The sequence below is a fragment of the Halichoerus grypus genome, chromosome 8 (assembly GCF_964656455.1).
Source record: "Halichoerus grypus chromosome 8, mHalGry1.hap1.1, whole genome shotgun sequence".
Taxonomy (NCBI): domain Eukaryota; kingdom Metazoa; phylum Chordata; class Mammalia; order Carnivora; family Phocidae; genus Halichoerus; species Halichoerus grypus.
The window spans coordinates 130862198-130879106 of NC_135719.1; the positions used below are offsets into that span (position 1 = coordinate 130862198).

The 16909-nt window shown below is 42.6% G+C and overlaps 1 protein-coding gene across 2 annotated transcripts in view; it reads right to left on the reverse strand.

The window, feature by feature from the left end:
• The window catches only part of STON2 (stonin 2), a 143033-nt gene that overhangs the window by 77063 nt on the left and 49061 nt on the right, over window positions 1-16909 (reverse strand). For both annotated transcript variants that reach the window (XM_078054059.1, XM_078054058.1), the window contains exon 4: window positions 12797-12994. In XM_078054059.1, coding sequence (XP_077910185.1) covers window positions 12797-12994 — 198 coding nt within the window. The remainder of the gene's footprint in view (window positions 1-12796; window positions 12995-16909) is intronic.

Sequence of the window (16909 nt, forward strand, 5' to 3'; positions counted from 1 at the left end):
ACAAATAAGCCTGCCCCCAGACACATCATAAAATTTAAAAATAGCTCCAGTAACATATTTAATTTTCTAAATGGAAATATTTTCACTCTTATCTTTTCTGATTTTTTAGAGTGATCTATGAATATTATACATAATATAGATCCCACAGAAATATACACAGTGAGGAAAGTCCCTGAGATAACCAATATTAGCAGTTTGGGATATATCTTATCAAACTTTTTTGTATATACTTAGAAACACAAATATATATGTATATATACACACACACATATAGATATACATACACATATATACATATGTACACACACACTAATACAGCAAAACTATATATAGGCCAATATAGCAAAATGATTATACATTATACAAAATGTATAATGTATATACATTATACAAAATGTATAATGTATATACAATATACAATGATTATTCTCTAACCTACCTTTTTCAATTAAAAATATAATTGAGACACTTTCTATGACTGCACAGCATTCCATTTTATTTGATTATGTGATTGGCCATTTGGTTTCATTTGCTTTTACTAATGTCAGCAGTACTGCACGGTACACCCAGGCACATGTCTAGTTACTTCCTAGGGATAAACTAGGAGTTACAGAGTGTGACATTTAAACTGACACCAAGGGCTAGGAAGGTCTTTCCACACTCCTGGCGTGCAAAGTCCCAACTCTCCACTCCCCACACGAGACGCTTTCAATCATTTAAACTCTACCAAGGAGACAGACGTTCTTGTTTAATCTGCATGACTGAAAGCGGACTAATCATCTCTTCATAGTACTTCTTTGCATTTCTTCTTTTGTGAACTAACATATTTACTTTGAACTGGCATGGAAGCCAACCAGTCGAGCAGGATAAATTGCTCCTTGCTGACCCACCAAGACATTCTGTAGATAAGCAGGTGAAAAGGCTGAGTGAAGGATTTTTTTTTTTTAAAGATTTTATTTATTTACTTATGAGAGAGAGAAAGTCTCAAGCAGACTCTGCGCTGAGCTCGATCCCATGACCCGAAGATCATGACTTGAGCCAAAATCAAGAGTCGGATGCTTAAGCAACTGAGCCACCCAGTGAGGGATTTATGAGGCATAACTGTGAGGGATTTATGAGGCATAACCAGTTCCTTTCTCCTTACTACCGCTGAAGGAGGTAGTTGAGCATCAGATGCAAACTCCAGTTTCTACAGCAAGTGGCACTCTTAATGATGGCCCCACAACGACTACAGAGGATGGGTTTATAGCGTCAATCTGTGTATCTTGAGCAGGGAAGGGAGATGACTTCTAACTTTTGTTTGCCTGGTGTTATGTGCTGAACTGTGTGTCCCCAAATTTATATGTTGAAATCTTAACCCCTAGTTCCTCAGTATGTGACTGTATTTGAAGATAGGGTCTTTAAAAAGGTAGTTAAATTAAAATGAGGTCTTGAGAGTAGGCCCTAGTCCAGTATGACCATCCTTATAAGAAGAAGAGATCAGGACACAGACACACCCAGAGACAGTACCACGTGAAGAAACAGGACAGAAGCTTCAGAAGAACCAACTCTGTTGATGCCTTAATCTTGGAATTTTGGCCTCCAGAATTATGAGGAAATAAATTTCTGTTGTTTAAGCCATCCGGCCTACAGTACTTTGTTATGGCAGCCCTGGTAAACTAATACACATAACACTCCACATAAAACTAAAAAATAAAAAATAAAAAATAAATCAATTGTGCATTTCACAGCAAAAGAGCCAATGAGCAACCCGTGGTGCTACCACTGGGGAGAGCTGACATCTTTTTTTTCTTCTTTAATTAGTTTCAGAGGTAGAATTTAGTGATTCATCAGTAGGATACAACACCCAGTGCTCATTACATCAAGTGCCCTCCTTAATGTCCATCACCCTGTCACCCCATCCCTCCTCCCACCTCCCGTCCAACAAGAGAGAGTTCCCGAGAGTTTGGCATCTCTTACGGCTCGCCTCCCTCTCAATTTTCATCTTATTTTATTTTTCGGGAAGGGCTGACATCTTGTTGATGTTTATAACCTTGTGTTTAGCACTTCTCTCTGTTTCTAGATGAACCACAAGGTGGTGACAAGAATTTGTTCTTGAGGCTCATGGCAGATGTGAATTCTACCAAAGACAGCTGCCTTTTTATAGGAAATAGTAAAATCTGTTCCCTCACTTGACCCACAATCTGTTTCCTCATTTAAACTGAGAATTCATTCTCTCCCTTGAAACAAGCATGAAAAGTTAAATCCCATTTTTCAAGAAAGCTTATGTTAATAAAACATTAATAAGGAGCTGTTCTAAGCTCTGAGGAATTTGCAAATGGAAGGAAGAGATGCCCCTGCGGTAAAGTCAGGTGGGTGAGAACAGATCTGTAAAGAGAAGCTCTTCAGCGTGTCGTCAGTAAGATGGCCTGCAGCTCACTGCACAAGGGCCCCCAAAGAGAATTACAAAGACTTAGACCTTGCCCCACCAGACTTCAGGACCAGGAAAAGAGTTGTGTGATCTAAAACACATTAGCTTGGGAGTCTAGAGACTTTCCATGGTCACATCTCATGTCAAAATTATTAAGGAAAAAAAAAAACAAAAAATGGTTCCTTGGATCTGAGTCAGGCTTGCGTCTCCACTGGCTCCAGAGCTCTTAACCTTTTCACAAGTGAACTGAACCCTCAGGAAAGAGGATCTATTGTTTAATTCAGAAAAAAAGAAAAGAAGAAGATGACGAAACATTCAGAGAGGAATAAAATGAAAAAGAGCCAGTTGTGCCAGGCCAATCTCTTTAAATAATCCAAAGAGGGGGCACCTGGGTGGCTCAGTTGGTTAAGCCTCTGACTTGGTTTGGCTCAGGTCATGATCTCAGGGTCGTGAGATTGAGCCCTGCGTCGGACTCTGCACTCAGAGCAGAGTCTGCTTGAGGTTCTCTCTCCCTTTCCCTCTGCAACTCCCCCAACCACTCGCTCGCTCTCTAAAATAAATAAATAAATATCTTTAATAATAATAATAATAATAATTCAAATGGTGGGTGAGGGATAAGGAATTATAAGGCCTGGCTCTGCTGCCAATACTTAGGCCTTGGTTTTCTCCCCCATAAAATGAAGACATTTTACTAGGTAATCTCTTAAATTTCTTCTAACTGTAAAGGTCTGTGATAGTTAAAGAATCCAAACCAATTATTATGAGCCCAGACCAAATACAAATACATCTATTTCCAGAAAGCTTCAGGAACAATGACAATGAATGTTTGAAAGGGCACGGCATACCAGCCTCTGTGGTCTGGGCACTTTATGTCCACTGATATTTTGTTGTGCTCGAGTTAGCATTTTATTACTTGAGAAAAGCATAGCTCATAATTCTTCTTGAAGCCCGACTTCGCTGGGTGTCAAGTGGTTTGCACAAGAGCTTTAGTGAGCAATTTCTAATCTCCTTTCAATCAGTGATGTTGATCACTCACCGGGAAAGCTACTTAAAGTGGGCGATAACAACCTTAACGGGGGAATTTGATGACAGACATTTAAAATATTCCGTAAAACAATTCAAAATTATGACCTGATAAACTCATTTCTATTTTTCTAAGTTCTCTTTCTAGACAGGTGTACCTGGGGCCATGGTGTCTGGAGGCAAGCTTTTCTTTTTTTCTGAGGTCAGAGGCAAGGGTATCGTGAAGACGCAATGGGGCAAAGAGAGACGGAACTAAAAACATCCACTGGACACCTCCTTAGTTCCAGGCATTTATGCTGGAGACCAGACTGCTGGGACAATCCAAGAATGAAAATATCATTGTCGCCCTCAAGGACCTGACTTTGGTCCGGAGATGAAAGGACCATGCAACCAGAAACAGAGGTGGAACAGGGACCGGGACCTCGAGTAAAGCTCCGAGGAAGAACTCCCTCTGGGTAGCTCACTCAGGAATGCCCAGTCTTTAGGACCATACAAGGCACAAAGTAAGGACTTTGCATGAGAAAACCTCACTTGAATTTCATCTTAAACAATCTGTAGGACTTTGTCACATGGGAACAAAAGGAGTTAGTTATTCAGGGTAAAAAGCAAGAGTAAGTAGAGACATAGAAATGGAACATTTTGAAGCCTAATGAGAGAAACAGTATGATTGGGATTCCATCTGTTCTAAATACTAAATGTCTTTTGAATCTGTTCACTTTCCTCTAACCTAATCCAGGCCACCATATACGTTACCTGGATTACTGCAGCATGTTAACCCTACCAGTAATACAACCAATGACTACCATGCTTTCCAAGGAGCAATGAAATAAGTGATCGTTTGTGATATTTGTCACAACTCTAACCTACTATGGAAACACCTGTGATTTCTCTCGATTATCAAGTGGGCGGTATTGCTAATATCAACTGGGGTTTGTTGCCTGCATCCAGAATCATTGAATATGCTCATTTCACTAAGCCCCGAGAGGTGAGAGACAATAAAGACCTATCATCCAAATTCATGGACCCTCTGTATTCTACATGGTTGCAAATACCCAGTTTTGATCATCTGTCTGAAACTGAAAGGATACAACATCTTAAACCCTGCCCTATGGGACTGGGTGAGCTGCAGAGTGTTGGCAACTCTGGGAGTCAATCCCAATTTTGTCACTTAACTCATGTGTGGTTCCGGGCATTGGTGTCCTCATCTATAAAAAGAGGATCATAAGGCCAAAAAGAACACCACAGAAGGTAATCAATAAAAGGCCATCACCTCCTCTTTAGGATTAGTGCTTTAGCAATTCTACAAGGGACTTGCAGAATCTCTGGTTGAAGGTCACAGGTTTTTAATTAAGTGGTCCCACAATATCTAGTTCAGATTCTCTGATTAGAACACAGCATCTTTTCTTTTTTTAAGATTTTATTTACTTGAAAGAATGAGAGAGAGCGTGCATGCACGAGTGGGGTGAGGAACAAAGGGACAGGGAGAAGCAGACTCCCTACTGAGCCGAGAGCCAGGACCCTGGGATCATGCCCTGAGCTGAAGGCAGACGCTTAACTGACTGAGCCACCCAGGCGTCCCTGGAACACAACATCTTAAACTCTGCCTGTCTTTCTCAGATTTTGCTCCAAACAGTTGGTTCAACAGCCACAAGAACCCATTTCGCTACCACAGAAAAGCCTTCCCCATCTCACCATCTTTCCAGTGTCTGAGATGGCTAAGTAGGGAAGGGACATGCAGAAAGTATAAGGTTGGTGAGAATCTGAGACTCCCAACTTAGGGAGCACTCCCCCCCACCACACCCACACACAACCATGTACATCAATTTTTAAGACACATTCAAAAGGTTATAGTAATCCCCCAAAACAGAACAGGAGAAACAAAATGAATGGAGACTATTTGAAAACATGGGAAAAGAGGTGTCCTTCCACACTAGACGCTCCTACTTGTTCTCTTTTAATTCCGTCCCATCATGAAGCCACATTTCAATCGGCAAATACCCTTAGGCGTCAGTAACTGGAGAACAGGTTTGGGAAGAAGGGTCTTGCAGCCCTATATCAGAATTGTTCATTTCTTCCACAAAGATCCACTGTATAATTTCAGTGTGCCAGGCAGCATTCTGGGAATAGGAAATGAACACAAGGGGGTTCCTGCTTCCAAGAAGGCTTCGGTCGAGTGGGATCCCTAAACAAGTCATTGCTGTCCAGAGATGAGCGCGTAAGGCAGGTTTGTACTTAGCCCCCTGGGAACGCACAGGAGTCAGGAGCAGGCGTGCAGAAGCCTCTCCGTGACTGCTTCCCACGGTTCACTGGGTCATAAACACCACCTCTCATGGTACCAGGCACTGGGCAGGTGAGCCCAGAAGAGAGAGCTGGGCTGAACCCCTACACTACCCCTTTAAGTTGTATGGCTTTAGCCAAACCATTTAATCTCTTTAGCTATTGTTTCTGCATCCATAAAGTAGTAATACCTACTTTTTTAAGAGTGTGAAGATTACATGAGATAATGCATGTGTGTGTGTGTGTGTGTGTGTGTGTAGCATATTCCTGGCACATAATAGTTATTCTATAAATAGAAACTATTTTTACAATTATGTATCATGGATGCCTGGGTGGCTCAGTCACTTAAGCAACTGCCTTCAGCTCAGGTCATGATCCCAGAGTCCTGGGATGGAGCCCTGAGTCGGGCTTCCTGCTCAGCAGGGAGTTCTCCCCCTCTCTCTCGGTCCGTCCCCTCTGCTCGTGCTCTCTCTCTCTCAAAATAAATAAATAAAATCTTTAAAAAAAATTGAAATTATGTATGAAAATCCTTTTTAAAAAAATTATTTTAGAGAGACAGCGCATAAGCAGGGGCAGGTACAAAGGGAGAAGGACAGGCAAAGAATCTCAAGCAGACCCCAGGCTGAGTGTGGAGCCTGACTCGGGGCTGGATCTCATGACCCTGAGATCACAACCTGAGCCGAAACCAAGAGCCTGACACTTAACCAACTGAACCACCCAGGCACCCCTGTATGAAAATCCTTTTAATAGCAAAAAATCTGTTTGCAGATTATCATTTCTTTGTAGGAGTCCTGGGATATCACATAACTTACTCATTTTTATATCTGTAACAACTGGTAAAATACCAGTTTTACTCAATAAACATTTGTGTTTCTGAGAAACTTTTGAACCTCTCTGGAGAAACTTTCAAAGAAACCAGTCATTAGAGGGAGTTCTTTCATTTGTTTGTTTTTCAGCACTGATTAAAATCCAAATTGAACAACTTAATGGAGACAAGAATATCAAGGATCCTGGGGCACCCTAAATAGAGAAATGAGGCCAAATTTATATATATTATTGAAAGACAAAAAGGATGTAATTTGTTTCTTAAAAAATGTTCTACTGCTCTTTGATTTTGAGGAGGAGACTACTGTACTGGAAGACTATGAATATTGCTGAAATCTGTAGCTGGGCAAAAGAATTTTAAAAACAAATTATTTTTGTCTTCCAAGAAAATATAGTCAACGTAAAAAAAAAAAAAAAAAGTCATGAAATACGAATGTGTCTTGAGAACAAGAACCCCCCATGACTCCATCATGCACAATAATTACTGTTTACTGGGAATCTGGGCCCCAATTCCTGTCTAGTGCTCTACCAAGTACAGCAGGACTAGGAGAAAACCGACAACAGAGAAAAATGTCCTATCTTATAAGGAGTCACACAGCCCTGATAATGCTCTCCCACCATCCTTAACTAACAATGACCAGAGAAACTTTCTGAGCATCTAAAAAGATCTTGTCACAAAAATTGAGGTCTCAAGTCCATAGTTTTCTACCTAGTATAAATACTTGTTTCTGAGGGGAAAAAAAAAAGTCCAAGATCCCTGGGGATATCCCACTGTTCTGACAGAATTGCACTGTGATCAGGTCAATGCAAATGAATCAAGAACATACGATCTACATTTGTTTTAAAACCCACGAGGGTTGAAGTACAAAGAAAGACTGGCAAAATGTAGTCTTGGGTCTGCTGAATCCAGAATTTAAAAGAAAGGCCAAGAGGTGTAGCAGAGCCTGAGACATAGCAGGGCTAACTTTGTAAATCTGGACCAATGCATCGAAATATTTTTTTCTGGTTTCCCAACACTTTAGCAATGGCAAGAACTTCCAAGTCAAATTTGCCAGTGTATGTATGTTTGGGTTTCTGAACATTGAGATCTGACCAGGGAGGCAGTATGAGCTAATGGAAGGCTAAATGTATTTTCATATGTACATAAATATATGTGTGTATGGGTACACATAGAAATTATGTGCATATATGTATACATAGAAATTACACATATACACACCTACATACAACTTCAGAACTTTTGGAAGTCTTTAATAATCTAACACTCGCTATGAATCTCCAACAGAGGGGGCCCAGCATGACTTAACATACTGGCCCTTGGCATCTTGGTTTTTCTTGAACTGCCACATGGGATACACTTGGGGGGGAATGCTGGCCTCTTAAACCCAAATGGGACACACATGTCTGGGATGCAGATGACTCTCCCCACCTGCAGTCTCACTCCTTTCATTCAAGGATCCATTCAACGGACAATTATTAAACACCTGCTATGTGTGCTTCATCCAGGCTTAATGCAAACGGAGCATTCTAATCCCACACTTGAACTCTCCACTTATCTTGTATGTAAAAGAAAACCAAAATGGAAGTCCACCACTTAACAACAGCATGTGCTCCTGCAGACATTTCTGTATTTTCTCTTTCCTGCTTGCCACGGACTTCCAAAGGCTTATTTTTATTCCCCCCGACACTCTTCCTGTTTATCATCCCATGGAAAACTATCGGCGTTACAGAGGGAGGCTGTCTGGTGAAGATGATAGGGTGTATCTGTCATCCAGGGAAAGGGGACCCCCGGGGAGGCAGTGGGTGAGAGAGAAAACAAGTGTTATTAAGGATCCTGCCTGTTCCCAGTTCTCCTGCCTTTTGCTCTGGAGAGCTGAATCCCAGAGCAGATATCAACATGCTCTCCAGCTCTGCCCCGTACCCTGTGATGTAACCAAGGTGAGGGGATTTGTTTGCCTTCCTCCTCCACATTACCCCCTTGGTGAGAAAATGAGAAGAAAGTGCAGGTTGATCACAGAGTCTTGCCCTCCCACAAGTAGGCTGGGGATCGGGATTGCCAACGCCGTGCAGAAGTCCTGCGGCAGAAGAAGGGGAGGAGTCCGCGGCTTGCTGCGGCCCAGCACAGAGCAATGGGGCTAAGGAAAACAGGCTGGGCCTGGGCCCCCGTAACCCTCTGCACACAGAAGATGAATCACAGAGCTTCTGCCCCAGCTGCAGGCTCGCACAGCGAGCTGCCAGGGAAAGCCCAGGCCAGCTGGGGCCGAGGGCGCTCCTGATGGAGGCTGCGATTCTCCCCCCTCTATACCTCCCTCTGCAGTGCTAAAAGGCATGGGGCAGGGGGCAAAGACCAAAAGTCTCCCAAGGCAGCTGCTCCCCAGGACCCTCAAGCCCTTGGTCCAGAAAACAACCACAATGAACTTCCCACAGCACCTCTCTGCATGACCCCACGGCTCACTTCTGAAGACTGCAAAACTCTCCTCAGGTCTCATCCCACCATGTGTATGGTTTACCGTCCTCTGGGGCAGTAATTATCCTTCTTTCCCATGGCAAAGGGAAATGAGGCCCAGAGCTGTGAAATTAGGATTTTTAAAAAATTCCTGCTGCACTCTGCGCTGCATGAAGCACCTCCACACACACTCTGTTGCCCAGCCTGGGCAGAGACACTCGACCCCACTTCACAGATGAGGAACGGTGGCTCCAGGGAGAGGATGTGCCCAGAGACAGAGACAGACCAGAATCTGCTCCTTACCCTCACAAGGATTTAGTGTACCCTGACTGAACCACCCAGCCTCCCAGTACAGCCTTCCAAGAGGCTGACCACTGGCACAGGCCTGGTGCCAGGTGGCGGACAGGGAGCCACCTGACTGGGGGGCTTTCCAGTGTGTCTGGATTTCTTTGAAGCTCTCAAGCGCTCAAATGAAAGCATTTATAATTTCCCCACTACTGAAGTAGAAGATAAATGCCACAGGTTTAGAAATATCGGGTCATTCTCCTAAACCTTGTTCTTCCTTACCCAGGATGAGTTAGAGGCTTTTCAAAGCCAAAGTCTCCCTTGACTACACAGGTCAGGGTGTTCAGAAAGAGGCTCCTGGGGCTTCTCTATCTGGGGCTGCATCCAGACACTGTCCACACAGCCTGGGCCACTCACCTCACTGCCTCTCATTTTTCCAGGCCCCCAAGGCTTGCTGCTTGCCACTTCTGGGCCTGGAAGATTGGGTGCAGGTGAGGTGGGAAGGAGATGGAGGCATGCCCCTGGGCCAACCTGGGCCCTTGGCCGATTACTAACGAATGAGGAGATTTCTTTTCAAAGTGGAGTGTCTAGAAACTTGTTTCCATAACACAAACCCAGCAGTTATCTAGACGTGCTCATATCTGTTAAGGAAACATGAACTTCTTCCTCAGACTCCACCTACTATACATCTTATTTAAAAAACCTTTTGATTCTATTTATGCCAAAAATAAACTCCACAGTTGGGGCGCCTGGGTGGCTCAGTCAGTTAAGCGTCTGCCTCTTGGTTTTGGCTCAGGTCATGATCTCATGGGTTGTGAGATCGACCCCCACGTGGGGCTCCACGCTCAGCAGGGAGTCTGCTTGAAGATTCTCTACCTCTGCCCCTTCCCCCAGTTGTGTGTACACGTGCTCACTCTCAAATAAATAAATCTTTTAAAAATTTTTTTAAAAAGATAAACCCCATGGCAAAGTACGTGTGTCTGTACAGAAGGTCTGGAAGGTAAGACAGCAAAATGATAAACATGATGACTCTGGGTCACTTCCAGGTTTGGGAATCATGGTAAAAAGGCTTTGGACAGTTGGCTGAAATCCAGGTTCATCCATTTCTTAGTGGTATTATCTCAGACAAGCATCTTCACCTTCCAGACTCGGGATCAAGTAGGAAATGGGGAGAAAGATATCTGCCTTGCAGGATTGTTGTCAAGGCTGGGGATGACACACATCATATACTAGCACATAGCACAGACTCAGGAAGTGCTGGCTATGATTTATTATTACTTCTGTAAAAAGAGATGGTTGCCAAAAGGCCCCCTCTAGCCTCCTGTAGCTACAGAAACTGTCTCCTGCTGAAGGAGAGAACTAAGCTCATCACTCCTCATTCTACAGTCCTAGTTTTGCCTTTGCTTCTCCAGAGTCACCCAGAGTCACCAGCCATTGAGCTCCTGGTGAAGACTAAAGTGTGTTGGCTATTCTGCATTTGCTTCACCCACACCCTCACCCCAAATCCATTCTCCTCCCCCTTCTCCAGCAGCTCTCCAGCCTGTGGAATGACCTCTGACTTCCAGCTGGGATCTGCTAGGAGGAAGGCCTAGCACAAGGTCTGGGCATTTAGTCCCCCCTCACTCCCCACTGCGCCAAATCTCTGGAGGTGGCTCTGTCCTTCTTACAGCCACAGCACCTATCAGGAAGTCCCTCTTCCATGATTCTAGCTCATGCCGGCTCTGGAAGCAGTCCCTTCATGACACCCTCTTCAGACAAACTTTTCGAGGATGCCATCTGCCCACTGCCAGAACCCTGACCAAAACAATGAGGGAAGAGGTTCTCTCAGTGGGAACTGTAATACTGTTAACATGGCTTCAGAAAAGGGAGACACTGAAAATAATTATAAGCTTTGGAGACAGATTAATCATGCCCAACTCAGAGTAGGACTCTGATTTTCATCCCTGGAACCTCTAGGAATTGAAGGGATTTTCATCTAAGTAGGGAGATCACTGGACAAAAAACAGCCTGAGCCTAGAGATGCTGACTTTTCCACAGTGGGGAGCCCACCTCCCCCTCTCTGAAGCGATAGGAACCCCGGGGCAGGAGAGGGGAGAAACTCCATCCGTGCTGATCACTTCTGTGTACGGCATCATGTAAGTTGTCCTACATAAACCGTCTCACTTGGAATGGACAACAACGTCGTAAGTACGACTACTATCTCCACTTTTCAGGTAAGGAAACAGAGTCATAAAGATACTAATGATCTTGCCTAAGGTCACACAGCTGGTAAATGGAAGGAGGAAGATCTGAGCAGTCTAACCCGAGTCTGCGTGCTCCTAACCAGTGTGTTATATGCATCCCCCAGGGGAAGGCTGGGAAAGGCAGCTGAGAGCCAGGAGACGCGAAGGCCGAGGGCGGAGTACAGCCTCTTCCTAACTGCCTCGGCTTCTGATGGTGCCTTCCCACCATGAAAGGCTCCCCACAGTGGAGATGGGGTTGTAGGGACACATTTCAGCCACTGACCATGATCATCAGCCACAGAGATTAACCAGAATGGAGAGTGTGTAAAAACAAAATGCTCTTAGGGACTGTGGCTTGCGAAGACAGACTGTGATAAACTAGGATTCCTTGCAGTATTATCAAATACCAATCCAAATCCTGTCTGAACCCTTTAGTCTGCAAGAACTCTATGTGTAGACCCCTCCAATAACACACAGCATAAGGGCAAATGTTACCCAAGTTTGAAAAGTGATCCAGAGACAAATGCCTAAACAATGTTTTTGAGGAAGAAAAACAAATATTGTTGGACACACCTGGCAAATTCATCCACAGAGAAATTACCGGTAATTCTATCACTTTCAAAGGAAAATAATCCCTTGGGCCAAATAAAAAAAACACCAAGAACACACTACATCTATTCAATGCCATCCTAAATCTAACCCAAGTACAGTGCTTGTTAACAGGCCCTTATTCCACCTGCAAAGCCAGGCAGCATCCTTCTTACACCTAGAAATTTAATAAATGAGACCACAGGATGTTACAGACTGAAGTATAGCTCGAGTCAAGCACAACAGAATAAACATAACTGCAAAATGATTTGTAGTCTGGACACAGTGGCTGAGTCCTGACTCTCATTCTGCTTCACATAACATTTGCTTTTTCTCTGCTTAAATCTACCTCCCTCTTGCTGAAAAGGGAAGGTGCACAGGTGAGTGGATGAAAGATTCAGCCTTGTGCATATTACGTATAGTTTGGTCATGCAAGGAGAAAATAAACTGACAAGGAACAGTACTTGTACTGAATATGAGAAAACAGCATATTAAGATACAATGTCAGATGGTTTCCCAGGATTAACACTCTGCCAACCAATCCGCCAATCTGTGTCGTGTTTTTTCCTAATGCAATTTTGAACCACTCTGTATTCTAGCTTTTTGACTGGGTGACTGCTACACTGAACTCATTCTGCAAACAAAGCTGGCTGCAGAGATTTTAGAAGTAGCAAAGGGTCACCAAAAGTGATATGCAAAGCCTTCTGGGCTCCATCTTACCAGTTGAGTCAGCCTGAGAAGCCTTGCCAGTCCTCTGCTCCTCAGCACTGATGAGCTGCAGGTCTGTGTATGAGGGATCAAAACTAGGACTACTGGTATCTTCAGAATGTGTGGTCCAGCTGCTCTCGGAGGTCAGAGGGCATCTCCTCAGGGAGTCAAAGGAAGGGCACGTCCAGCAGGGCACGGTCAACGGCAGGGCTGGGGACAGAGCAAAACCCAAAAGCATACAATATAAATAGTTGTGCTCTGTTTATCTTTAGTGCTTGTCTTACCTTGATGGTGCTCACAGCCTATGAGATCGCAACGGCCATATAAGGCAAGGAAATGATGGCAATATCGCTCATGACAGACAGGGGAAAATGATGGACTGAGAGCCCACGCTGAGGCAGTATCAAAACCAGTACCACAAAGAAGGGGGTCTCATGACTCTCAAATTGAAGAAAATCTCACTAAAGAAAAGTAGTGATCTTCAGCTCTACTTCTATTTCTAAACTGAGATTTCAGCTTCATCCAAACCAAAACTTTCACCCTTACCCTTACCCATTCTTAGTGGCATGCCAACAATCTCAAGAAAACTCACCAAATTACACTGCAAAATCAGAGCTAGGTTAGGTTAAGGGATAAGAGAAGATAGGTGAATATGTATGTATTCGCCTAGGAATGTGATATGCCCCTGCTTGAGCCTGACTATAACTGGAGATTCTGCAGACTGTTACATATACAAATTGAGATTCCTGGGGCTGCTGATTCATAATACAATGAACAAGAACTTCCAGGGGGAAATGCACAGGGCTTGACTCTCTCCTGAACCCTGAGCACTAAATTCAGCCTTTCAAAACCACTCTGGAAAGTTTCTTTTTTTTAAATGAAATTTTCTAATGTTCCTCATTTGTCTTCAGTGAATAACCTGCCACATGGTTTCTCCCTGGTGTTACATGAGGATCTTGTTGCGAATGTATTGACAAGTACCAAAAACAAGCGCCGAAGGGAGTGCGGACAGGGAAGGAAGAACAAAAGAGAAAGATCTAGCATTTCTTGAGTCCTCATGAAATGTCAGGCACTTTTACAAATGTTACCTCATTTCACCACCAATCCTGAGAGACAGGCAGTGGTCTTACTTGACACAAAGGAAAACTGACTCAAGAGAGGTTAAATAGCTTGTTCAAGAAGGGTCAGTTCTCTGGGGGGCCTGGGGGCTCAGTCGGATGAGTGTCCAATTTCTGCTCAGGTCATGATCTCAGGGTCACGGGATCGAGCCCTGTGTCGGGCTCTGCGCTTGGCACAGAGTCTGCTTGTCCTTCTCCCTCTGCTCCTCCCCCTTCCCTCAAAAATAAATAAAGTAAGTGAAATCTTTAAAAAGGGGAGGGAGGGTCAGTTCTCCTAGCTGGAGAATCAAAATTATAGAGTTGGCTTTAGAGAAATTTGGGTTAAGAGAAAATTGGGAAAAAAGAATAAATAGCAATATATGTGACATGGAACAAATATGAAACCACAGAGGATTTTCATTCTGTATTCTCTTAGACAGTTACAAGACACGTAGGTCTTCTCTGTCTGGAGTGCTCATGGCTCACCCCTGCTCTCTCTTAAAAATGTTACCCTCTCAGTAGTAAGGTATTCCTGAGTTCTTCTCTCCGAAGATACAAAGTCCCTTTTCTGCTTCATTTCTCCTTAGCATTATCACCATCTAATGTACTACATATCCAGTATCTTCCCCACTAGAATTTAAGCTCCTTGGTGGGAAGGCAGGGATTTTGGCCCATTTTGTTTACTTCTGCACCCCCATTCCTAGAATAATGCCTGGTGTGAATAGGTACTCAATGAATATTTGTTGGTTATGTCAACAGAAACACCAGAAATCACTCCTAACAGTCTATGCTAAGTAAAGACTGTTTAAACTTGTACCTATAAAACTCAAAAGGCTAAAGAAGAAAAAATAAACAACCAAAAAGCCAGAAGTGAAGCTGAACTTGTAATGGCTTTTTATAGGACTGCTATTTCCTATAGTATAAAGGATTAGACACTTTAAGCTATTAGGGAAACAGAATTAAAATATTAGGTAAAATGTAGTAACACTATTTAAAATACATTACAGCATGAGCAAGAAAGCAAAGAATTGTCAGAGGCCAAGTTCAAGTCAGAACCCAGAATGGTAAACAGCACACAACCTGATTTTCATACTCTGGGGCTTTTGAACAAACCAGGGAGACTCTTCAGCTTGAGTTTTTTTAAATGTCTTGTGAAGAAGGCAAAAGGAGGAAAAACCTAGAACTAACTCAAGATGGGAAATCTAACGGAAGATTTGATGCATGAAGCTTGAATTCCCAAAGGGATCTGTTCAAGGGTAGCTTAGGAATAAGTCCCACCCCCAAGCTAAGGATAGCAAAGAAAATTGTCAGCCTTAAGCCTGGGTGCAGGGTAGAGAAAAGAAATCTCCTGAGAATTTATAACTATAAGCTGTCCCACATAGGGACTTGCAGCTAAAACTACTTGTGTGGTCTGAAAACCTTCCAGTCTGAGAACATAGCTGAAGTATTTCCAGGTTGGTAGTGGCCTCAGGCACCTGGGAAAAGCAAATACTAATCCTTTCTGGAGGAAGATACCTCAAAGCCAGCCTTCCAAGACAGAATGTTCCTCAGTTTCACATGGAGGGGAGGGAGGGGTGTAGCAAACAGAATCAGACCTGCAAAGAATTCAGACACTAGAATTACTAAGCAGGAAATATAAGTATGTTCACTATGTTTAAGGATACAAGAAAAGAAGAAAAGAAAATGAAAATATTAGAAAAGAACACACAGAACTGAAAAAGATCTAAATGAGCTTCTGGAGAAGGAAAATATCACTGTAAATACAAAATTGTCCAGAAGGCATAGAAAGACAGAGAGGAAAACATGAAAGGCAGATTAAAACACACGGGAACCAAGTGGCCGGTTAGCTCAGTTGGTTAGAGCGTGGTGCTAATAAAACACACGGGAACTGTACCTGGCTGGCTCAGTCCATAGAGTGTGCAACTCCTGATCTCAGAGTCTGAGATCCTATGTTTGAGTGTAGAGCTTACTTAAAATTAAAATCTTTAAAATACATGGGAGAGAAAGCGGGAAGGTCTTGTAGGTATCTATATAACCTGAGTTCCTAAGAAGAGTGTGAGAATGAGAGGCAATATTTAAAAAAATAAAACAAAACAAAACCACTGACTGAGTACTTCCCAGAACTTATGAAAGATTTTATTTGTCAGATTAGAGATTCCATGGTATCTCAAGCAGGGTAACCAAAAATAACTGTGCAAGTAGACATCAAAACCATACAAGACCAAAGACAAAGAGAAGATCTTAAATAAGATTACTTTCAAAGGAATGATGATTAGATTGACTACCACCTTCTCAATAAGAGAAGCCAATGCACACTTCCATGAGCTGACAGAAAATAACTGTCAAATAGGATTATATGCACAGTGAGGAGACCTTCAGAGGTCAACGGAATAAAAAGACAATTTAGACAAACAAAAACTACAATTAATTTAAAAGAAGGAAAGAAAGATGAGAAAAAGAAGCATGATATTACAGAAATAAACTATATCAGTGCTTGATAATAAACATATATGGACTAAAAGTTCCAGCTAAAAGAAAAAGACTATCAAGCTGAAAAAACAAATGAAATCCAATATGCTGTTTACAAAGGACACATCTAAAATACAAAGATTTGTCAACGATGAAAGTAAAGGGATGAGAAAGTCATACAAGACAATATATTAATGAAAAGAACCTGATATATTTGATATATTGTAGCCTATAGACTTTAAAGTAAAAAGCAGTACTAGAAAGGGTCACAATAAAATTATATGTTTTAATTCATCAGAAATATATGATAACAATCCTAAATTGGTATATATTTAATAACTTAGTCTCAAAATTATTAATACAAAAACTGATAGAACTGCAGAAAGCAAGAAATGTCCACCATCATAATGAGAGATTTTTAAACACACCTCTCTCAGTAATTGATAGATCAAGCAGGCAGAAAAATCAGCAAGGAAACAGAAGATATAAACAACAAAATGAACAAGCTGATCTAATGGTCATACATAGACCAACAGATGAAGAATACATATTCTTCATA